We start from the raw sequence: 24,398 nt of genomic DNA, 5'->3' as shown, positions 1-24,398 counted from the left end.
ACTGGAGAAATATTAGGAGATCAAAAATGAAAAACCCTAGTTGGTGTTCATGAAATTCATCACTCGTATAATTCAAAAGGCATTTGAAGATGTAAAAAAAAAACAAAAACAGAGCTGGTGAAAAGACTCGGACGAGAGAACTGCCCCTCTGCTACAGTTCTTTAGCTTTATTCCTGCTACAAAATGTATAAAAAATGAGTGTCCTCGGATCCTAATATATCGGTGTATCGACGAATATTTGAATGCATAGATTATTGGTGAAACAATAAACTAAAGCATCTACCACCAAAGAATAAAGATATTTATGTCATCTTAATTGCAGAGAATGAATAAAAGTTGCAGAGAATGAACATGCAAAGAGGTTCATGCATGTAAAGGTTACGATTGCAATTTCCAAGTGGGAGAGAACGGGAGGAGACATTTCATCATTAAATTAAGGAAAAACTAATAAAAATGGTTTGAAAACTTTGAGTTTTAACGATAAAGATAAAATAAATGGTAAAATGAATATTACTATGATTGATTTTTTTTAGTGTAAAAATGTAATTTTTCATTAAAATGAACAATACTGGAAAATTTTCGTTAAAATTCCTTTAAATTAAAGGAATATACAAGTTTCTTCCATGGTGCGGTGCCGACATAAATACGAGCACGTTTCTTTTAGAATTTGTTAATAATAATAATAATAATAATAATAATAATAATAATTGTCATTATTAATGTCATAGTAACTAGATCAAGTCCGCATCCATAAAAAAATAAAATAAAAATATAGAAGAGAGAGTAGTTTGAGAAAAATATGAGAGAGATACATCGTGGAACAGTTTAAATTTATTTTTTTAAATTTAAAATATACTTATGATTTGTCCGTGAGCAAGAAAAAAAAGGAAAAATTTTGTGATCACAACGTTCACACAAAGCACGTGAACAAGACTTGGCGTCATCAGAGAAGAAAATTGTAAAATGACAACATTTGAGAGCTACATTGGTGATATTTTGTCGCACACTCGATTTTCTAATTCCATGATTGATACACACTTGACTCATTTCATTGGTATCGCTTAAAAAAAAAAAAAAAAAAAAATCGTCTAACTTAAACCTCATACAAGATCCGTTAACGCAACACGGCTTCGTATACAAAAATTTCAAGCTTATGAGTTCGGATTAATAACAATTGAACCTATTTATCATTTTTAAGATATCGATTTTGTTTGTGTTAAACTGCAAGTTACGCATTAAACTAGTAAAAATGAGTATATTTAATAATTTCTTCGATAACTAAAGTACAACGAGTGCAACATGAGTGCTTTTTAACAAACTGAACTACAAGCACCTTGCTCTTCGTTTAACTACCTTTTGAACTAAAGGAAATGAAAAATGGAAAAAATTCTTCCCTAGTTTAACTTGGAAATTAATTTCACAAAACTAGCGAAAGATGAGAACTTTTGTTACCCTGAGATCGTTTAAATTGTTCCCAAAAGGATGCATAAACATCATAGTACAATTCAGAGTCAAAAATCAAAATCATAAACATCTTCTAATAACGAAAACTCAAGAGCATTTCATGAATAACACAAATGAAACGAGATCTAATTTGTACATTAGAGGAATACGGAGGGGCATATATCCGAAGGGAGAAAAACGCTAGAAGAAAAAACCATGGCAGCATGATCGCAACCACGGCGACATGACCCGAGAGTAGGAACAGAAATGAATAACAACGGCCAGAGAGTATCTGCCGACCAGACATAAGTGCCCCCGAGGTTTTTGTTACTCATCACTACTTGCTCTTCTTTGTGCTGCAAGAAGGACATTTGTACTGTTGAATGTATTCTGCCTTGGCTGGTGTTACCTTGACACACTTCCCATGGTACCACCTCTCGCAGATGTCACAGCCAATCCAAAACTCATTAGCACTGTAATTTCCCCCACAGCTTCCACATAGGGTTTCACTATGCTCATCTTCATCCTCCAAGTAGCTTACATCATGTACCTTACTGTTGGTCCTTGCTTGTCCGTCAATCGATCTCTGCAAAGACACAAATTGGGTCATAAGCCCAAATTTTGCAAAAGGGGAAGAGTTTCCAGATTTGTTTTGGAGAGTCAATAATTTCACAGAGAGAGAGAGAGAGAGAGAGAGAGAGAGAGAGAGAGAGAGAGTTTCACCTTTGAGTTCCTGGATTTACTTCCACTATCCCCACTGGGCTTGTCTTTTACGGGCTTCCTTCCAGTTACAACTTCAAAGATTGTAGGCAGATCATTTGTCAAGCTAAACAGACGCTTCCTGTTCCAGGATCGATGGCCCCCATATCACAGTTTAGTTTCACGTTAATTTCAAGATGTTGGTAAGATAAAGGAAATAATTTGCATTAACATGAACTGGTGGAGCAACAGAGCATTATACACTTTATTCCAAGTGCCCCAATGAACAACATCTGCTGAATCAGGGATCTAGAGGGCAGGGCAGGAAAATGCATAGGTGGGAAGTGAGAATGAAAGTTCTGAACTGGATGTATGTGTATGAAGAATCAACAGCTTCACTTTAAGTACACTTCAATGTATCGTCCAAGAATACGAGCAGTCACAACTATTTTGCAACAACAAAGACTTTACTTTCTACTATTCTAGTGATATACATTGCAATTGGTTGTGTTCTTTTTCGGTCTCAGACAATTGTTTATGTAAATAACAGAAACCCGTGCACTTAGAACTAACTTCCCGAGAATGCTCAGCAATCTCACCGATTCAAATAATAGGGATAGAGGTCTTTTTTAGTTCAACTTGAGTCAGAGAAGCAATCGCGAGTTCATCCCAGAGAAATCAGCACCATGAATTCTTAGACATTAAAAAACTCTTAACATTGTCCAAGGAAACGCAGTTTCTTTTGACTTGAATAGGAATTCACAAAAATTCAGGAAAGTCATACGTTCTCTATAAAGACACAAACTCACAACTCCTTTCATAGGGTTCTTGAGAAGGTCCTTAGCCATTAAATCAGACTGTATATTGAAGAGGCATTGATTCCCATCCTTGTATGTCTTAGCCTACCATATTTGATCTAAATTCTAACGACTGAAAAACACAACTCATTTAAGGACCGCAAAACAGAATATACATATGTAATACACACATATACTTAAGAACTGAAATGCCGTACAATATGCTTCGAGCAAAATTGGTAACCAACATATCTTTTGTAGAGTAACAAAAGCTACTAGTTCTATAATAATTAAAAGAGGCATATTAAAAGGGGGAAAACAACAATAACACAACAAAAGAGACATACGCCAAGAGCTGGTCTTGCTGGTGTTTTCAAATAATCAACATTGACAAACGATACAACATCACACCCCCTAAGTTTATCATCATCCTTTACAAGTTTCGGCCATCAGCTGTCAAAACAAATCCTAGCAAATGCAAATGCAATACTAATCTTTCGTGCAAACAGACAATAAGGGTTGATGAAACAGTAAGAAGACATGCTGGAAGGAAAGATTTTTGGTAAATGCACGAGAATGTAGAAACCTTATGGTAGAACCCACAAATCAAATAGTAATGTTACTTCCACAAGTAGCAGACCAACATACAAACATGAAATGTATTTGACATTTGAATTCAATAAAAATATCCAACTGTCAGCTCTAGGACAAGGATAAACAAACCTCTCATTCCGATTAAGTCGAGCACCAAAGTAGAAAGCCACAGAGAGTAACCAAGAATCACTATGTACTGCAATCAATGACAGCCAATCTTTACGGTTCATCCCATCTCTTGCGAAATTGATGCCCAGTGCAGGCTCGGGAAGCTCGGGGGGAACTTCCTCTGCCGGCAGAGTCACCTCCCACGACTCATCCGGGTGTCCATACAAGCACAAATTCTCCTTCTCTGAAAGAGATTAATCATACAAGCTCGTAACTATAGCATCCAAAATCCAACAGAAGTGCCATTCGATTCAAATTAAACTAAACCACCACTAGATTACGATTAGTAGAACCAATAAGCGGAAATTGGGCAATAATGCACTTTGTTAGGTTACCTACAAAATGCAGAAATCGAAACGAAACGAAAACTCTAAATCTTACTTGTTGCAACATTACTACCTAGTCACAACCTATGACGACTATTATCCTCACTTGGAAAATAAATTTGACACAAACTAAACACCAAAACAATAATTAACAAATAAATAAACATACTTATGCTCAAGCCTGTATTTTCACTCAACTTTCTCGGCAACCAAACAGAAAACTAAAACAGAGAACGAAAATTGAAACAAGAAAGTACCTGGATCGCAAAGGGAGTAGAACTCGTCCACATCTGAAAGTACAAAAAGGAAGCAAAAGCGTCAATGGAAGTCACGATACAAGCAATGCAGTATATGTATGAAACCGAAACGTAGAGAGAGAAAGAGAGATGTAGAGAGAGAGAGAGAGAGAGAGAACCGTAGGTGAGGGCACGAATGACGGCGGAGCGACGGGCGCTGTAGTCCTTGAAGATCTCTTCGACGGTGCGAGGGCTCGACGATGGCATTTTCCCAATTTGTTTGTAATTTGATATATATTTTTGTAAAAACAGAAGAAATGGATTTAGATAAGGAGGAGACCCGCGACGTCAACCGGGCTTGGGCTTCAGATATTGTATTGGGATTTCTCATAAAGGGTCAGGTCAGATAATATCAGTCGAATTTGTAACACATTTATTGACCATCGTGTTGACCAACTCTGACCTTTTTAATAAAGTGTACGGACTCACCTATATTAGAGAAGCGGTCAATAATATAGTCGACAAAGGTCAAATAGTAGTGCTCTTGTTTTTATTAGTAAAGATTGAGCATTCGAAATTGGGATATCTTTTAACATTGAGAACAAACTAGACTAAAAGTTAATTGGTCAAATTTGAATACTTGACTTTTATACATTAACACAATGGGTAGAAAATGTCCAAGTTAGAATCTTGGTCTATAATTTTAACTTTTAGTCTCAATTTTCAATCCTCAAATGATCTTTTCATGTTAGGACAATGGATTGGATTAGTTGATTCAAGATTTGGGTCATTTTTTTCCTGTTAACTAAAGTCAAAAATGACGGGGAGTCCGCATGAAACACATCCAAACATCTCTTTTCAAATTTCAAAAAAGTCCCAAGCTCTAATCTTGAAAAATGGCTGGGAATCTGCGTGAATGCACATCCAAACATCTCTCTCCAAATGTCAAAAAATGTCTCAAGTTCGAATCTTGACGGAAAATTTATAAAACAAACTCGTATTTCGGCTATTCTTTTGATTTTTAAAAATTTAGAAATATAACCACTCAAGACCCCAAAGCTAGAGACTTTTGAGACCCTCGAGAAATGCTTCTTGTTTGACAAAAAATATACAGTTTGGCAGTGTCCATCCTTTCTCTGATTTTGGCAATTGGCACACATAGAAGACACAAAATTACAAACACAATAGCTACATTTATATATGATGCTCGAACAAAAGCCCACCAAAACCATATGGAATTTACGAAGCTTACATAGACTGGCCGAAATTAACTACAGCAAGAGGCTAAACAAGCTTACCACAAAGCTACATATGCTACCTTCCTTATACATCTACTTACAAACACTACACTTTTCCTGGCAATCATATTAGTACAATGCTAGGGGCAAGATAAGTTTTTGGTGCTCGGTGTTCCAACCAAATCCCCTCGCAAGTTTTGAGTTTTACGGTAGTGATTCTGTGCGAGTTATGTCGCTTTTGAACTTCTGCAAATGCCCTGCTGAGTACTTGTTCCACCCAATCTTCCACCACCCTCGACCTGTCTGACAAATATACAGCTGCAAGTAGTTGTTCCACGACTTCTGAATCCATTTCTAGCAGGCACTCTGAGTCAACAAACTTGTGGAAGCTATTCTTGATTTCCTTTGATATTTTCTCAGCAAGTGCGTCAAAATCAACGGGCTTGAATACCACAGTCTCATCCACCTGATCAAGGAAGTCTTGCAACGAGGACTTGGAGTTTTCAGAGCTCCCATCATCTGTGTTTTCCACTGCATTCTCTTCAGCTGGAAGGTTGAGATCCAGATACCTGGTTGACGTTTTGTTGGCCCGTTTGGGCATCTCTGAGACTTCATGCTGCTCTAGAAGTTCATTGACACCGACCAGTTTCCTTTTATTTAGAAAATGTTGATTCGTGGATGCCCTCCAGTTTTGGCTTCTGCTGCTGTCTTCGGAGGCACATTCAATAGTAATCTGCACAGGCCGCTCTTTCACTTGTAAGATTCTTTCCTCGGAATAGTTGGAGAGTCCCTTCGTGGAACTGAGAATACTGCATCCCTTTGAGAATGTCGAAGTTGTAACAAATATCGCATTATTGGTGCTGACTTGTCTTCCATGGGAATCGGAAAATTTACCAGTCAATAAAGCCAAGGACAAACTATTTTGAGTCACCACATCAGCCTTATCTACATTTTCTAAGAAGACAATGGACAATGGTTTCTTGACCAATTCTCCGGCAACATAATCAACAACTGTCTTACCCCTAAACCTCACATCATAACCATTCACCACCGGACAATCAAAGTTTGTGTCTGAATGGATCATTCCATCCTGATAATTTAGATCCACACAGATCAATTGTTCCTGGTTTCCGTATAATACCTCAGCAAGGGCAAGGGCAATTTTCTTTTTACCATACCTATCAGGTCCCGTAAAATTGAACCATACATCCCTTCTGTGACTTGCTCCACAGAATTTTTCACTTCTAGATTGGCAGTTAGCTATTCTTTGGCTAATTACACTTACAGCATCAGTTTGCCAGCCAACCCTTTCAAAGAGAGCTCTGAAAAGCATCTTGACATCACTTGGATCAAACTGCCCATGGTTGTCAGGACTCGAGGAGGATGATGATCGAGTAGAATAGAGATTCCCATTGACTAAATCAATATTAGAGGAAAAGCAACCCGAGATGTCCTGTTGAACTGCTGGATTCAGATCTGGAGGTTTTTTCGGCGTATTACTAGCAGGAGAAGAGCATATTCCTAACCCTAAATCTGTGGTGACGGAAGCAGCTGATGTGGCAGATGTTTGGCTACCATCAACCACACTAGAGTTGGACAAGCAAGGTGACCCGAGGCCAGCAGACTCAAGATCTTCATCTTTTGAAGTTTTTTCCCACACTTCGGAAGAGAAACTGTCGTTCTTAGCCTTTGGAGGAAGGCTTGATTGTGTTTGCACATCTGCAGGGATGCATGAATCTGCAATCTTGCACTCAATTTTCTGTGAAGATGTATTGGTGGTGTTGTCGTGGTTGCACTTCTTGTCCTCAGGAGACTGAAATCCTACCATAGTTGGAAAGAAGTTTGCTTCGGGCAGGGGATGAGAGTAGTGGAGATGCTGGCATTTATCATCCCATTTCTTTTGCAATCCCGAAACTTTGGCACTTGATAACACAACATCATCTTTGGTCTGCACTGAAGAGATACAAACTAGTTTTCAAACGAATAACGTACAAAACCTGTAGTTTGAAGTAATGATTTCATTGTTAACTAGAAAAAGAAAGCCCAATATACCAGACTGGAAAATATTAGACCAGATACTGTCATACTGCATAAAAAGGATGTATAATCAAACATAAGGGAGCCTACTTTTAGCGAAAATAAAAATCGTAACGGGAATAATTTCTCTATGAGTTAACGGACACTACGGGGGGAAAGGCTTAAAATTCAAAAAGAATAAAACTTTACAGAATGCGTAATGCAAGTAGGAGTTCATTTAGCAATACATCGCATCACATATTCCATTCCAGAGGTTTGGCACATTGCACGATTTAGACAATTAAAATCATGAATCGAATCTGTATTGATCGCGATACACACCTTCATATCCAATCCCTTGTTTGTGCAAAGCGGAGCCATCTGCAACCAAGAAGGCAAACTAGCTTGGGGCTGACCTGCCACTGAAGCGGTAATACCTCCCATTGGAACAGAACATGCTTCTTGCTCGGATTTTTTATTGCGCTGGTGATTGCGGGGAAGACATTGATACGAGCAACTTATTGGGAGCTTTAGGTCAGAAGGTGCTGCAAAGAATCCACCAAATGGAACAAACGACTCCATCAAGCTGTAAGTACATCATGACCAGGAAACTGTGAGATTCAGGCATCATACAGTCGGGATTTACTCCGAAAATACGAGTTCTATACACTCTTGGCACGCAGGAAGCACTTTTTCCGAAGACTAAAATATAGGGAAATATACATAGATAAAAACTTTTAGAAACCTTCAGCAGAAAATACAACTTTTTGGCTACACGGCTACTAAATAAGCAATGAAACACATTTTAGCGTCCCTCTCGTGCACCCAAGTTCGAATCTTCCCGCAAAAAAATTGAACAAAATGCATATAAAAGTATAGATTAGGAGGCAATAACTCACCTGGACCTGGGGTATGATTCAGCCATGGAAGCAGCTCTGAGAGAAGTGATGGGCAGAAGCTGCAGGTCCCAGTCTTTTTCCACAGATGGAAACATCCCCACAAACTTCAAGTAACTTCCATAGCTAGCCGTTGCACCAATCAACCAAACTTTCCCGCGTTGAACCTCCAACAGCCTTGTCACCTCGGCAACCACGTGACTCACTGAGTCAGCCACCGCGTTCTCAGCCACAAACGCCTTCAAGTCCCCAATATTCACAACAATCCCAGGCCCCATACTCTGCTCTGCGACCCGACCCACCTCCCCGAACCTCAAACTTACAGACCCTTTATCGCAATCCTCGGCTATGAACTTCGACACATCGTTTTCCGCTGAAACTACAGACAACCCAGATAGCTCCGCCTGCAAAACGCCGCCGTCTTTTTTCTCCAGAGCCTCCACGAAGCTCTTGAGTGCTTCATGAGCGTATACGCCCACAAGCAGAGGATTCCGGCCTCTGTTTCTCCCGAGAACCTCTCCTATTCTCCTCGAATTTTCGTCCCCGTCAGTTAAAACGGTTCGGGTCGGGCGACCCGTGTCCGGGTACTCGGTTAAGTTGCAGAGAAAGAGAGGATGGTGGCCTCTGGAGCGCGGGTATCTAAGAATCTGAGGAAAAGGGCGCAAAATTGCGAGCTTTATTTCGGAGCTACGAAAACCCGCTTCGGCGAAGACCCGACTGACGACCGGGTCGTCGAGAATCGATAGAATCAGGTGCTGGAGCTCCACTTTAATGGCGGAGATCGAGGACTGCTGCGAGAGCTGGTGGTAAAGGTGGTAATTCTCGGGCTGCCTTCGCTGGTTGGCTTGTGACCGTTTGATGGCGGCCATGAGCGAGTTCGAAACGGGCGGGTCGTCGGCGAGTTGGGTCGAGGAGACCCGGTCGAGCGAGACGCTGAGGCAGAGCTCCAGAGCCTTGAATTGGAGCCGGGGCGGGTAGGCGGAGTTTCGGGCGCGCGCGCAGGCGTCACGTAGCGCGGAGGACGGGAGGGAGAGCAGAGCGGATATGGCGTGCAGTGACGTCGTTTGGCCGTGTCCTCTGCGGCGCGCGACTGCCACGGCCTCGTCCAAAGCGTTTGCTGCCTCCGTTGTCAGGCATTGCCTGGCCACAGTAACCGGCGTAGGCATCGCCGCAGGGTATATGTAAACTAGTTGAGTAGAGTGCCATGTGTGGCAAGAGTTTCTAATTATTTATGGGGGGAAGGGGAGGAAGAACTATAGGATGTCAAGTGTGGTGGTATGGCCCACCATGACGATGGTGGGGCCCACGAGAGAAAGCGTATTTGTTTGTTGTTAGTTGAATTGTGTTTATTTCTCTCGTCACAAGATTAATAAGACTTCATATCGTGTTATCGTGGTCGAGTTGAACATCAAAGTCTCGTTTGGCAGCTCGGATTGTACTGATTATTTCTGTCGGATATGATAAATAGTCATCGGATAGTACTGACTAAATTAGTCAGGTGTTTGGTGCAGTATCAGACTAGTGACCGTATTATTTATACTGTGTTTGGTATTATACTAGATAGGAGGAATCAAACTTAAAAAAAAAAAAAAAATTTAAAAAGTGAAATCATTTTTTTGTTCCCAGATCTCTCCGCACCCCGCAAACACCCTCCCTCTCTCTCCCTTCTTCTTCCCCGACTGCAGAAGAATCCCAAATAATTGTTCCCCAGCTCTCTCCGCCACACCCCCCAAACTCCCTCCCTTTCTCTCCCATATTCTTCTTCCCTGACTAAATAATCCGGGCGTTTTGGTTGATTTTATTAAGCGGGTGTATACCGTGTTATCCTATCCGACCGGTTAAATTAATCCGACGCTTATTTAGTACGAGTGAACGCCAAACACCAGAGTCTGTATAACTAATCATATCCGATCCTCTATCCGATCTGCCAAACAGGGCCTAGTCTTAAGTTGTCTTCTTAGTCGTTTGCCCTAGCATAATTTAAGGATGTTTGTATCACGGATCATTAACAGTGAAGATTACTTCAAGTGCGCGTAAACAACAGAAGCTGACAAAATCTTTCCTGTGCATGATCAGTATAACGATCATCATGATTCATCAATTCTTCATCATCATCATGTTCGAAGGAGTGAAAGCACGAATGAATGAAAACTGTGGAAAGAAAGATGCTCGAGTCCACTTTGTTAAATTTGAGTGAGTGGGCCAGAAACTGACAGTCAACGTCACTTTCTGCTGACGTGTCCAGCATGGTGGTGATGCTATGAGTTGACTCATTGAGTTGTTACAGGTCGATAATATTATGTTAAAAATATTTTCTAAAAATATGACTCGATTTCTCTACCACTTCAATTTTTGTTCGTATAATATTTTTTATATTGACACAAAAATTGTATCAGAAATATGAGGTACTAAAGTATTTTTAAACCGTTTTACTTTTAAAAGAGTCTGCTTAACATTTCTAATAACATTTATTCTGTCTCGTATAATTATATTCCATGAATACAAGGAGTAATTGTTAATTAACTAGATATTTCTTCTCCAACTTGAGTCTTGACATTGTTTTTAGATAAGCAGATGTTTAAATTAGAGATAATAAGTCGTATAATTGAATACGACAGTAATAATGGAAATATATATGCATGGCCTTTGAACCTTTCGGCAATTGGCATATATTTGGCGACAAGGGCACCGTAACTTTCAGAGAGAAGTTTTATTCGACATTTGTCGGTCATAAAATCTGAACATATAAGTTGCCATACATTGAGTGTCACTACGTCAAACAGTTATTAATTCACTTTTAACATATTAAGATTTCATTCCTGAAATTATGCTAATTGTTTGGTATGAAAATGATGCATAATACATAAGTAAAAGGATCGAAGAACAAGTGAAAAAGTGTAAAATATGCAACAAAGTTTAAGAATTGCCAATTTGATCTTCGATACTTGATTTCGATACATGACCTTTTGTTTCAAAGAGAACATCACGAATAAAACTCAATGTCTTGCCTTGACGTATAGGAATATTTTGCTATATTTCCTTGTTACTATCCCAAAACATAATGTCAAGAAATTATGGGTATTTTCCATACTCTGCTATTTCTTTAATTTGTTTTCTATTTGTACTCCTAGAAAGTCTACGGATATAATGCACTACATAAAACAACATTTACGATGCTAGAGTTGTAATCTTTTCATATTATTCAATCACTAAACGTTAGAGATTCGCAAGATGGACTATAGCTTAAGCGTATTTTGTTCCGTTTCGTTGTTCATTGCATCAAATTGCAAGTCAAAAAACCTCTTTTTATTTCTTTCGCAGAAAATACTTCTCTGAGCATCTCTACTAATACTCGCTAATTTTTTTATTGAAATGTTAATTTGGCTAGCCACCACTTCTAATTAACAATGCCAGCTATTTTAACTTAAGTTTAAACTATTTTAATATTAATTTTTTCTAAACAATCCAAACACTTTCTTCTTTAAAGCTAGCCTGTTAAAACTTGAATTTTCTGTAATTATTTTTATTAAAGTAGTCAAAACCTCATTTAGCTAAATTATTAGAGCTCGTTTGGTGGGCTAGATGGAATTGTGCTTAAGGATATGATTAGATTGGCAGGAAATTGTAAGATAACACTTGTAACATATGTAAAGGGATAGGTTAGATAATCATTCCATTGTGGATTCATAGCCTATTGTGTTCAATTGTATTCATCTCACATTTTGATACAATAAACAACATATTGAACTCAAATTCATTTTAATTTATCACAATCTATATCATCCAATCCACCAAACAAAGCCTTACAGATGCTCCAGTGTCACTGCCTATCTTTGTCGTGGTGAGAGGGACGGCGAGAGAGAGTCGGTTGAATATGTAAAGGTACAAAAGTGATGGGTGAGACCGTGAGAGTGAAACCCTACAACCACGACCGCACGCATGCATGTATCACCTCAAAATCGTATATTTAAAAAGATTTTTTTCTTCCTTTGCTTTTGGTTCGGGAAGAGGAAAGAAATGGACCCCCTCACCCATCATCAAACGTTTTCTTTTACTTCTCTTCCTCCGGACTAGGGACTAGCTAGCTAAGCTTCTTCACGTTTTATGATTGCAAGTGATGTCTGAATTTAATAATATAATTTTATATGTAAATTTTCTTTTTACGTGACTTGTGAAGTAGATAAAAACGTTACTTGACGATAAATCTGTTTAATGTAAGTTGTTTTTAAAAGACTAGGGAATGAAGTGATTAATTCAGAGGGTGTTTGATTTGATGGGTTTTTGTTGGCACTTTTCTTTATTGATATGCTTTTGCCAACCTTTTCAGTTGCTTTTTCCCGTACACCAAACCAAATATAGTCTTTCCAATTGGACCTTTCCAAACCACCTTCCTCCCATTTCAAACAATTGACTCGACTCGAACCCTAAAAGCAGTTCTGATTAAGCAATCTTCTACCGCAGTGTCGTATTCAGTAATAATACAGTAAATCCACGTTTGAGTGCTTGATTATGGAAAATTCTTTTTATGCTATCTAGCATTAAATATTATTAATATTTGGATGATTTAGACTGGTTTAGATTATTATTTTTATGGGTTTTTAAACTTTAATCCTTCAAGAAGATTAAAATTTAAAAAAAAACGTGGTGTTAGATTGAATATTGATTTTGGTCCCTAATGTGTCCTTAATTCAAAATAATTAATGTGCATTTTATTTAATGTCTCCCATTAAATATTTAAATGTATTAATACACAAATTTTAATTTATTTTTTGACCAAAAAAGAGTTTTTTAATTTATTAATTTTATTTAACATTCTTCAAACTTGAAAAACTCAATTAATGTACCTAAATGTTAGTACCGAAATATATTATATTGAACTAATATATAAATGTTAGTGTCAAAATGTATGTACCTAAATATGTCACATCCCGGCCCGGGCGAGACCACTTCCCAGGCCCGCTCCACCACCGTAGCACGATATTGTCCGTTTTGGGCCCCGACCACGCCCTCACGGTTTTGTTTCTAGGAACTCACACGAGAACTTCCCAATGGGTCATCCATCATGGGAATGCTCTCGCGTGCTACTCGCTTAACTTCGGAGTTCCAATGGAACCCGAAGCCAGTGAGCTCCCAAAAGGCCTCGTGCTAGGTAGGGATGAGAATATACATTTAAGGATCACTCCCCTGGGCGATGTGGGATGTCACAATCCACCCCCCTTAGGGGCCCGACGTCCTCGTCGGCACAACACGGCCAGGGTTAGGCTCTGATACCAAATTGTCACATCCCGGCCCGGGCGAGACCACTTCCCGGGTCCGCTCCACCACCGTAGCACGATATTGTCCGCTTTGGGCCCCGACCACGCCCTCACGGTTTTGTTTCTGGGAACTCACACGAGAACTTCCCAATGGGTCACCCATTCTGAGAATGCTCTCGCATGCTACTCGCTTAACTTCGGAGTTCCCATGGAACCCGAAGCCAGTGAGCTCCCAAAAGGCCTCGTGCTAGGTAGGGATGGGAATATACATTTAAGGATCACTCCCCTGGGCGATGTGGGATGTCACAAAATATATGCACCGAAATGTATTAATATTAAATTAATGTACCTAAATGTGTGTACCGAAATGTATGCACCGAAATGTTAGTACCAAAAATGTATTATATTGAATTAATGTATCTAAATGTTTGTATCGAAATCCATGTACCAAAATGTGTGTACCTAAATGTATGCACCGAAATGTATTATAATGAATTTAATATACTTAAATGAAGAAGATAAAGTACATCGAAATATATTGTATAACAAAAATTAGTTTATCCAAAATGTTCACAACAAAATATATTATGATGAATGAAATGAAAATAAAAATTATAATTGTGACATCCCGGATTATATTAAGGCATGTGAATGATTTTCTACCCCTAGTCGTTTGTTACGTTTTTTTGGTACTTTGTGGTTGGCAGTGCGGAACACACTCTCCTTCACTGTCTCGTCTTATCCTCCGTTCTGTCTCACGTCTTCTCTCCTCTCCCTCTAACCATAAAGTCGGACAAACACCAAACTACCCAACAGCAAGATCGAGGAACCGAACTCGTGAGCTGAGAGGAGTCCAATGGTACCATTTTCAGGTAGGAACTCCGACGTTTTCACGTCGATTTCACAAGCTCAGTTGTGGTTACTATTCATGCAAATTTAACCTAGTTAGTTTTTGGGATTTTGAAGCTTGTAGTTGTGTTTGTGAGGTTCCCAGGAGCATGGGAGTGCTTCGTTGGACAAATTTGGACGTCGGGAAAGCTTGGTTCGAAGTTGGCCGGTTTTTGAGTTTGAAGACAGGTATGATCGTGTGGTTTTTAGCCTTTAAAAGTAGTCTATCGTGATTCTCCTAGGTCTAAGCGTCATTTTGGTTCAAGAATCTTGAAAATTGGTTGAAAAACGAAGGAGAATAGTGAGTTTGAAGTTTCCTCGGTTTTCCGGTGACCGGAGTCCGGCGAGGGTAGGGCGGAGAAGAAACAGGAATATTCCGTTAAGTTTAACGGAATATTCCTAACGGTAGTGACGGAATCTGGTTAGGTTTAACGGAATATTCCGTTAGTTTAACGGAATATTCCTGACGGCGTCACTTGACACCGTCAGTGTGCATGGCACGTGGCCGCGCGTGGGGGCGCGTAGGTCCGTGCCTATTTTGGCGCGTGGGGGCGCGTGAGAGTCCAAAAATTATTTTAAAAATATGGGTGTGATCCTGAGGTTGTGTAGATCACGTTGGTATATTCATTTGTCCATTTTGAGCAATGTATGAGAAGTTATTTTGAACGGAAGGTTATGTGCTTCAAAGTTAACGTTTTTATAGTTAATTCGCATATAGGTGACACGTATCCCGAGGACGAGCGTGCACATTCGAGGTAGGGGGGCTACGACCCTTCCACATACCAGTGAGTGGGCTTTTGGTTTTCCGTATATACCTATATACATTTATATTCCCAGAAATTGTTTAAAAAGGGTTATTTGTTTATGCCATGCACCATATCCTTATCCTTTACGCATTATCATATGCATTAGTAGTGGCATACATATGCATATTTATATTTGGTGCTGTGGAGGCGCAGGTAAGTGCCAGATAAGCGTTATTTAACGATTGCATTAAATAGTGGTTAGAGATGCTTAGAGAGCTCATAACCTGCACCCCCGGTGTTAGTGCTCCCGCCCAGAGTAGGGCACAGTCCTGTCGTACAGACCACTATAGGTGGTTCCGACTTGTAGGTGACCCGCGATTATTCACACAGCCTTCACGTGATCGTAGCACTAGAGCGTTTATATGTATTACACCCAGTCTTGTCGTACAGACCACTATAGGTGGTTCCGACTCGTGGGCAGGTTAAGTGATTGAGATTGAGATTTGAGCTCTAGATTCAGCCGTACAGGTCACTTAGGGGACTCCGGCTGCCAGATGTTATGTTATTGATGCGAGTTATACCTGAGCACTTGCATATCATTATAAGGCTTTGACATGGCATACCTGTGAGCATGATTGGCATACCCTTGAGCATGACTTGGCATATCTTTGCATACGTATATATGTTTATTTACTGGGAAGTATACAGGTTTTACGGCGAGGGGTTAGAATGTATTTTATGAAATGGTTTTCAAAGAATTTGTTTTTGCCCACTCACGCTTTTGTTTTGCGCCCCTCCAGGTTCTAGTAGCTTAGCGGGTTTGGTGGTTTTCCCAGAGGACGCCCCGGCATTTCTGACAGACACTCACCGATGTAGGGTCACCTTCGGGTGCACTATTATCGAGTTATTTTATTTTGGGACTGCTGTAGACTTGCTCTGAACTTAGCGTCTCTTTTACGCTAGCACTCACTACTTTATCATTTTGTATGCTAGTTTTTAAATTGTTCGTACTTTTATATTACTTCTTTTAGCTTCCGCATTGTGCACATGGCTACGTCACTTCCACGTGACGGTCAGCATGCCTGATCTCGGTCGGGGTGTGTCAATAATGAAATAAAATTAATACATTAAAAATTAGAAAGAAAAAGATAAATAATTAAAACACCAAAATATAATTAATAAATGAGGTTATTAATGTATCAAGGGACTAAAATTAGATTTTGATCTTACTCATGGTTTTAATAAAAAATTCATCTTTGTCAAGGATTAAAATGAAGTTTTTTTTATTATTTTTATTGTGGTATTGTTAATCTTGATGATCCAATGTTCGTACCATTTAATGCCATATGTAGCACCAAAGTAAAACCCCTTGATTATAATACCAAGTTTGAATCTTCCTTAGGTTGATTCGAAATCGAAACGTCTTACAAAATAACTTAGAGGCATTAGTAAAGACTAATAGATAGTTCTCAAAGTTTGAATCTTACATCTCCGCGAAACCAATAACGAAATATTAAAAAGGGTCACTTTGGATGCGGTCTCTATTTATCAACGTTTTTTGATAGAAATCTTGTTGGTTTTCAATTTTTTTATTGAAGTTCCTGAATTAATACAACAATGCCATAATTCTAAATTAAAATTTGATATTTTTAGTTACTTATATTAATGAGATTTTAAATAAAATCCATGATTTTTGGGATTGAAAAAAAAAAAGGTTATACTTATATAAAAAAAAGTATAATTTATCTTAATGACATGATTTGTCATTAAAATAAATTACATATAAATAAAACTCATAAAATTGTCATTACTTATATTAATGACATTTTAGATACAAAAACTTGGTAATTTTTATACAATACATTTTACATACAAAAAGTTGGTACATTTTACACAAAAAAGGTAGTACATTTTATATGAAAAAATGGGTACAGTTTATATAAAAAACAATGGGTACATTTCATGTATATATAAAAAAAACAGTGGGTACATTTTAGATTTTTTTTTTTAAAAAAGGTCTTACATTAAAAATGGGTTTTACATATAACAAAGTGATACATTTTTAAAAGACAAATGGGTACATTATTAAAAAATTATTGGTACAAATAAAAGGTTAAAATAATTGAGTACAAATAAAAGTTTGAAAAATATGGACACAAAAAGAAATAATACATGGGTACAAAGTAAAACTGAAAAGAAAATTGGTACAATTTAAAAAAGGGTTGCAAATTAACATGGGTATAAACTAAATAAAAATATATGATACAAAATGAATATATTTAGAAATAAAATTTAATTATCTTGACTTGTAAAATATTTTAGTATTGAAATAATTAATGAAGTTTATTAAAACCAAAAGACCTTGATAAAAAATTGAAAAGGAATAAGGTTTTAATCAATGGAGTTGAAAAAAGAGGAATGAGAACCTAATTTCTCCTATAAAAAATAAGGTTCCATAATTCCTATAGGCTATATTTGGTTTATTCTTTTTCTTCATGAGCCGAAATTATAAGTTGACTTGGTTTTCTCTAATTATTTTTTTGGGTACGATGAATAGTTGGAGAAAAGAGAGAGACAGATAATATAAGTAAATAAATTTATATGAGCTATTAGTGGTTCGTAATACCTTTGCAATTGAAAAAGCTAAAAAAAAAAATCAAGAGATAATTAAGTAAGAGTGTGCAGATGATAAAAATAAATGGTGGACGAAAATCATTTTCCGTAAACTTACCAAAAAGTTATTAAACTGTATGTCTTCTAAGAATATTGTGACTGTGGTGTCTTTTTCGACCACAAAAGTGAAAGAAAGTTGGTGTCATTTTCGCATATAATGTTGCTCTCTCTCAACGGCCAAAGAGTCGACGTGCATTCCGAGTCCCACCCAAGTTGCAGCTAAAATCCTAAAGTTCATTTCTATTTATTTCTTCCTTTGTATTTCTGGAATGATGGAGATATGGAAAAGGAATTGAATCTGGTCTTGGAATATCTCCTGCGTTTAGAATCTCCCTCCACCTTTATCTTCTTTGTAAAAAGCTGAAACACTGCATTTTTCAACTTCATGCCTTCACCTTTTCACCAGCACCTACGCGTACGTAGAAGTCTTTTGGGAATCATTTCTGCAGCGAAAAACATCCGAATAATTTCTTTCTTCACGCGCTTTGTACACCATATCGCATCATCGCATTATTGTTGAGAATACCAATTCGACATGCATGTTAGGTGATATTACTAGTGTCTGTTACTACTATCAGTAACAAAATTTATAAAATGCATCCTACGTAGACCTTAAAATTATTTGTATTAATTGTACTTGTCTTATTGTATTCATGATCCTTCATCCTTGCCTCTATGGATATGGTACGATATCCACCTAAATTATATTATTTTCTTCATATTCAAAATATGTTCGCCAATTTATTTTTCTTGAAATAATGTTTTAAGAAAATACTAGCTAGGTTAATTGTGGGTGAGCACGTGATTGATTTATGACAACTATTCATGTACGTACCCCGTAGTTTACAGTGGTGAGAAACCGATTAACGCGTATGTGGACAGCTGATCTTGAGAGTCCTCATGTATTCAAGTAAAATGATAATCATCCTGCCCATATCCTAACGTCCTATATCATGAGGTGAGTCCCAAACTCCCAATACTAAGTCAAACAAGTAACAGTGTGTTTCTTAGATTGAATGATGGCCTTGTTGTATAAATTGACACTCAGACCTCATTCAGTGGTAGATGTTGCTTGTGTGTTTCGGTGGAGTATTAGTAACTCAAGCCTTCTTGTATAATTGAAAGAAGTTCCCATAGATGGAAACCCTAGTAGTACCATGCATGATGATGCCCCCGGGGACCCGCACTTGAAATTTTGTACGAGAGGACCAACAACGCATTGAGAAATTTTTATGTGAATCGGACACACTTTGTTTATCACATTTGTTTTAATATATGTGAATGTTATAGTTGATATCAATAAGAGGTTTAAGATTCGATCCTCGTTAAATGTGAAGTTGAACCACATTATTATTAGCTCATTGTAGATTTAGTAAACTCATTCATCCTCTTAATATAGATATTATCGTAAATTAAAAAAGAAAAATAATAATAATAACATTATGTAGCGCGATGTTCTAGGTCGAACAAAATATCTCAGCAATGCAACAACCAATATTTAGTTTCTGGTTATTTTTTTTCCTTAAAAAGGGGATTAGTTGGTGACTTTGTTACGACAGTCCAGTTTCATAGGAGCCGGAAGACTTACAGAGATATTTCAACCTCTTTTTGGCCACTATCATGTGATTCGCGAAAGTCAAGTATTGAACTCATAACGTGCTGTGTAAAATACGGATCTGAAATTCATACTCAACCATTAAACCACTCCGTGGTGATTATTATATTTAGTTTCTAGTTTGAATTTAACTTTGGGTGGTGATGTGTTGTCGCTATATTGTAACATTTGACATGTTTTATTCAACTTTACTCTCACTTTCGCAGTTGAATAAAACTTATTGGCCTCATTGCATATCATACGATCATATCCGAATAAGCTTTTTTCATGTATAAAAAATGAGAGATGGGATTTGACTGCATTTCTTATGGGCCATAATCTCCATTTGCGTTTCATCTCAATTACTCACACACTTTCTACTCAAATTTTTAATAATATTCGTTGGTGGGTTTCTCCATCAAGTTATGATTAGACTGGGGCCATTGTGTCATTAGTCATTTCTCTCGAATTGTTTGAGGATTACTAAAGACAAAACGTCATTAACTGATACATAAAGAGTAGATAAGTAAAGCATTTATTTGTATATTGGATTATAACCGTGTGCTAAGATACGATTAATTAGCATATGGAACGAACTTATCAGCCATCAGAAAGCACATATTCTTACACTATCTGCAATATTTTCTGGGTGGTTTATATGTGTAGGAACCGAATCCAAGTTACTATTCTCTATATCTACTTCGCATACTCCATTTATACAAAATAAAATAAAAAAGTTTGGAATTCTGAATTTTACATGTCGAATTCTTACCAACAATGTTTGAGATTCACAGCTTATAGTGGATCTTGTACAGCCCGTATGCATGGACCCTATTCCTTTATACCAAGAAACATAATTTATACTTTTGCGAGAACAAAATATATGATGAACACAACATATGCTTGGATTAATTTTGAAAGGAAAATGATAAACACACATTCCTTTTAGCCTCTCAAATACCCATGTTTAATCTTATTTATTTTTTTCATTTAGTTTATTCAATTCAATGACAAAAAAGAGCAGGAAAATTTTAAAAAGTTGAAAATAGGTCGGTCCATAAAAGGGCAAAGAAATAGATTATAGATGAACGAGTTGAATTTGTTTTGTGAAAATTGTTGTAAAGTAATAATATTTAGGATTATTTTATTGTTTGGGTTTTAGGCTTAATTTGTTAGAATTAGGTTTGCGTTTCCTTACTTATTAGGGATTAGGGTTAGTTTATAATAAATAGAGTGTTTTGTTATTCAGTAGAGAATGAGTCACTTAAGATGTACCTCTTAGTTTATAGTCATTTCGACATTCTTATTCATTAATATCCTATTAACAATATTCGTAGTTTATAGTTTGTATTTTGAGATGAAGCAAGCCATGAATATATTCAACATCCCTTTCACTTAACAATTTGAGTAACTCCATGGGACCATGATTGAACATGCTTGTCGCATAAAGCTGGTTCGACATGATTAACTTTCATTCTTTTCATTTTTTTCCATCTTTTTCACTTGGCTATAATCAGATGGTTTTTGGTAGTTAGGGTTTCTTAAATAATAAAAAATTACTGAAACACAGATGACATGACACAAATTCGAGCACGAAAAATAAGTTGGAGAATACACCAAAGAGCAAGAGTTGACACCAACACTAATAATTTTGAAAAGGCCCGGACATTGCCACCCCACTTTCCAGAAATAAGTGACCTCAGAAATCTAATCGATCGAATAGTCAAAGTAATTTGCGAAGGCCAGTGATAGGAGAACCGAACCCACTCGTATCTTCTTTCCCATATTTGGTACAAACGTTCCACAGTGGCTTATGCCCACACGCACCATCAACTTTATCATTCTACTGAGTGGTATGACTATGAATCAGATGCTGCTTATGTAAAAAGCACTTTTATTTACAAGCGTTTTTATTTGATAATATCAGAACAGTTATAAGACTTAAAAATCGTGTCCTTTTAAAAATAATATGGTCATTAACATGTGACCTGGAAGATTGGCGACCAACCACCGTTCTAAATGAGCTAATAGTTTCATCATTCCAAACAAATAAAAGAAGAGCAATAAAGTAAACTGATGATCTAATAGTTTCATTCCAAACAAATAAAAGAAGAGCAATCAAGTAAACTAACAACTTCTGATATAAACTAAGAACTTCTTATAAAATAATCACAGTTGGATACGTATGTTTTTTAAAATCAATCTGAATGAAAACAAATAAAAAAAGAGCAATCAAGTAAACTAAGAATTTCTTCTTATAAACTAATCACAGTTGGATATGTATATCTTTCAAAATCAATGCAATCAAGTAAACTAACAACTTCTGATATAAACTAAGAATTTCTTCTTATAAACTAATCACAGTTAGATACGTATATCTTTCAAAATCAATCTGAACGCATTGAGAAAGATAGAAAGCAACTTTAATAATGTGGTTTTCTGTACGTGTGTGTGGGGGATGAGGATTCCTGTTGCTGAGTAGGAGATGCGTATGACCATGTCCAAGCATAGGAAGTGATCCTTCAACTGTAGAAAAAGTTTTTCTTTCCACGTAAAGAATAAATTATGGAGATGTTGAAATTTTGAAAAGATGCAAAATTCAAGAGAGGGAAGAAGAGACATCGGGTTAGGGTGGGTGGGGACATCAAATTCATGGGTGCATGACTGGTTGGCTGCCTGGCTGAGTGGGTGAGAGTGGCCTAGTTGATGATGCTTCAACTTTTTTACCTAAAATAGGAATTTATGATTAGTGTGTTAGTGGAGAACCTAGTTCCCCTCCGTTGTTTCAATGATTTGACAAATTTTCACTTTCCATCGTTATATACTACCCTAAGCCCTGTTTTTTCCTTCTTTTTTCAAAAAAAAAAAAAAAAAGGTGGTTTCACTAAGGCAGTCCACTCTTATGGGGGTCAGGAGATTCACAAAGACATTTCATACTCCCCCTAATCACCATGGAATTTGTCTACGACTACTGGACCACTTCATTGTGATTCAGTTTTTTGCTTTTTTATTTGTTCTCTTTTAAAAAAAATATAAATGGGGGAGAGAAAAGTTGAATGGAAATGTGACAGAGAGAAAACATGGGAGTGCATAGATATTTATATTTTTAGTTTTTATATTTCAAAATTAAAGAGATACTATGTTAACATGTGAGTGAAGTAAGAAAAAAAATTGCAACATTTAATTTCTGCAAAATTACATTGTTTTGTGTGATATAAGATCAAATAATCTTTTTACCCTTTTTAATTAACAATTTTTTATTTATTAATAAGTAGTTTAGATAACTGGAAATGTCCTATGTATGTGCAAGTGTGGGAATTTTTCTTTCAATTTTAATTTTTTTTTAGGTGCAATGGGCCAAAGCCCAAAAATAACACAGAACTAACAAAGCATATTTATGGGCCTTTAAATCCCAGCTAAGTGTGTGGTATGTATATCCAACACATTTTGGGCTTTGTTTTTTTAAACACATTTTTTTTTTAACAATGAGATTAGTTTTGAACCCGTCATTACAATTAAATATGAGATGTTTTATTTATAAGTGAAGAAGATTACCAATAATTCCTCTTCACTTGTAAGTGAGAGATCTTATGTTCAATTTTAGTCAAAAGCGAATTTGAACCACATTATTACTACCCCATTGTGAGACTTAACCTACCCTCTCCCTCTTAATGTAGATTATATCATTTGTTCAAAAAAAAAAAAAAAAAAAACTAATGGCTTGTCTGTGACGACTTAGATGGTCCTTATATATTATTAGTGATCTAAATAATTGAGTACCATTTTTCTGTTCTACAGAGCGGGCTAATCTAAAATAGTCAATGCAAGATGATATTTCTAGTAATGCTAATAACGATTTTGTTTTTTCTTGTTGATTATTTGTATATTCATGAGATGTGAATTCACGACTTTCTCCGTAGAACAGAGTGCCACCAAATTAAATGATTGTTTTTATTTATTTTGACACAACAAAAATGTGACATCCCACATCATTCAGGGGAGTGATCCTTAAATGTATATTCCCATCTCTACCTAGCACGAGGCCTTTTGGGAGCTCACTGGCTTCGGGTTCCGCAGGAACTCCGAAGTTAAGCGAGAAGGGGGCTAGAGCACTCCCAGGATGGGTGACCCATCGGGAAGTTCTCGTGAGTTCCCAACAACAAAACCGTGAGGGAATGGTAAGCCCAAAACGGACAATATCGTGCTACGGTGGTAGAGCGGGCCCAGGAAGTGATCCACCCCAGGCCGGGATATGACAAATTGGTATCAGAGCCTAACCCTGGTCGCGAGTGTGCCGACGAGGACGTCGGGCCCCTAAGGGGGGTGGATTGTGACATTCCACATCGCCCAGGGGAGTGATCCTTAAATGTATATTCCCATCCCTACCTAGCACGAGGCCTTTTGGGAGCTCACTGGCTTCGGGTTCCGTAGGAACTCCGAAGTTAAGCGAGAAGGGGGCTAGAGCACTCCCAAGATGGGTGACCCATCGGGAAGTTCTCGTGAGTTCCCAACAACAAAACCGTGAGGGAATGGTAAGCCCAAAGCGGACAATATCGTGCTACGGTGGTGGAGCGGGCCCGGGAAGTGATCCACCCCGGGCCGGGATATGACAAAAATGTGGGTGTGTGTTGAGATAAATCACATAATGAATAAGTAATAATGTTTATTGAACTCGCCATTTATAGAAATCAAATCTAAAAAAATGAAGGAAAAAACTCTAAATCAAATTAATGAAAAGGTAAATATGAAATGCAGCCCAAGAAGATACAATCCATTGCCATTGAGCCCAACTAAACCCTAGTTGATAAAGGACAATGAGCCGAAGGAGA

The 24,398-nt window shown here is 37.5% G+C and overlaps 2 protein-coding genes across 3 annotated transcripts; both read right to left on the bottom strand.

Moving 5' to 3' along the window:
* Positions 1-1,434: 1,434 nt before the first annotated feature.
* On the bottom strand, positions 1,435-4,616 carry LOC103932933 (PHD finger protein ALFIN-LIKE 2-like). The gene is made up of 5 exons (XM_009342584.3): positions 4,443-4,616; positions 4,285-4,317; positions 3,663-3,885; positions 2,167-2,284; positions 1,435-2,029 (listed from the first exon to the last, which is right to left on the bottom strand). The coding sequence occupies exons 1-5, from the start codon at positions 4,528-4,530 to the stop codon at positions 1,781-1,783; spliced, it is 711 nt and encodes a 236-aa protein (XP_009340859.1). The 5' UTR covers positions 4,531-4,616; the 3' UTR covers positions 1,435-1,780.
* Positions 4,617-5,436: 820 nt separating this feature from the next.
* On the bottom strand, positions 5,437-9,631 carry LOC103936829 (protein SMAX1-LIKE 7). Of its 2 annotated transcripts, XM_048590497.1 has the most exons (4): positions 8,417-9,631; positions 7,860-8,103; positions 7,554-7,587; positions 5,437-7,454 (listed from the first exon to the last, which is right to left on the bottom strand). In XM_048590497.1, exons 1-4 carry the CDS (start codon positions 9,577-9,579, stop codon positions 5,626-5,628), a joined length of 3,270 nt encoding a protein of 1,089 aa, XP_048446454.1. In that variant the 5' UTR covers positions 9,580-9,631; the 3' UTR covers positions 5,437-5,625. The 2 variants fall into 2 exon arrangements, with proteins under 2 accessions (XP_048446454.1, XP_009344979.2); XM_009346704.3 differs by lacking the exon at positions 7,554-7,587 and having other exon boundaries at positions 5,437-7,449.
* Positions 9,632-24,398: the final 14,767 nt, after the last annotated feature.

The sequence above is a fragment of a genome, unplaced genomic scaffold (assembly GCF_019419815.1).
Source record: "Pyrus x bretschneideri cultivar Hongxiangsu unplaced genomic scaffold, Pyrus_bretschneideri_v1 Contig32, whole genome shotgun sequence".
NCBI classification, from domain to species: domain Eukaryota; kingdom Viridiplantae; phylum Streptophyta; class Magnoliopsida; order Rosales; family Rosaceae; genus Pyrus; species Pyrus x bretschneideri.
This window is presented reverse-complemented; position numbering and strand designations above follow the sequence as displayed.

Excerpts from the sequence above, each read along its gene's own strand:
- LOC103932933 (XM_009342584.3), bottom strand. The coding sequence starts at position 4,530 with ATGCCATCGTCGAGCCCTCGCACCGTCGAAGAGATCTTCAAGGACTAC. Across the intron at positions 4,318-4,442 it reads CATTCGTGCCCTCACCTACG|ATGTGGACGAGTTCTACTCC; the intron begins GTTCTCTCTCTC and ends TTGTACTTTCAG. Across the intron at positions 2,030-2,166 it reads GTAAATCCAGGAACTCAAAG|AGATCGATTGACGGACAAGC; the intron begins GTGAAACTCTCT and ends GTGTCTTTGCAG.
- LOC103936829 (XM_048590497.1), bottom strand. The coding sequence starts at position 9,579 with ATGCCTACGCCGGTTACTGTGGCCAGGCAATGCCTGACAACGGAGGCA. Across the intron at positions 8,104-8,416 it reads GAATCATACCCCAGGTCCAG|CTTGATGGAGTCGTTTGTTC; the intron begins GTGAGTTATTGC and ends ATGTACTTACAG. Across the intron at positions 7,455-7,553 it reads GTCTAATATTTTCCAGTCTG|TGCAGACCAAAGATGATGTT; the intron begins GTATATTGGGCT and ends GTATCTCTTCAG.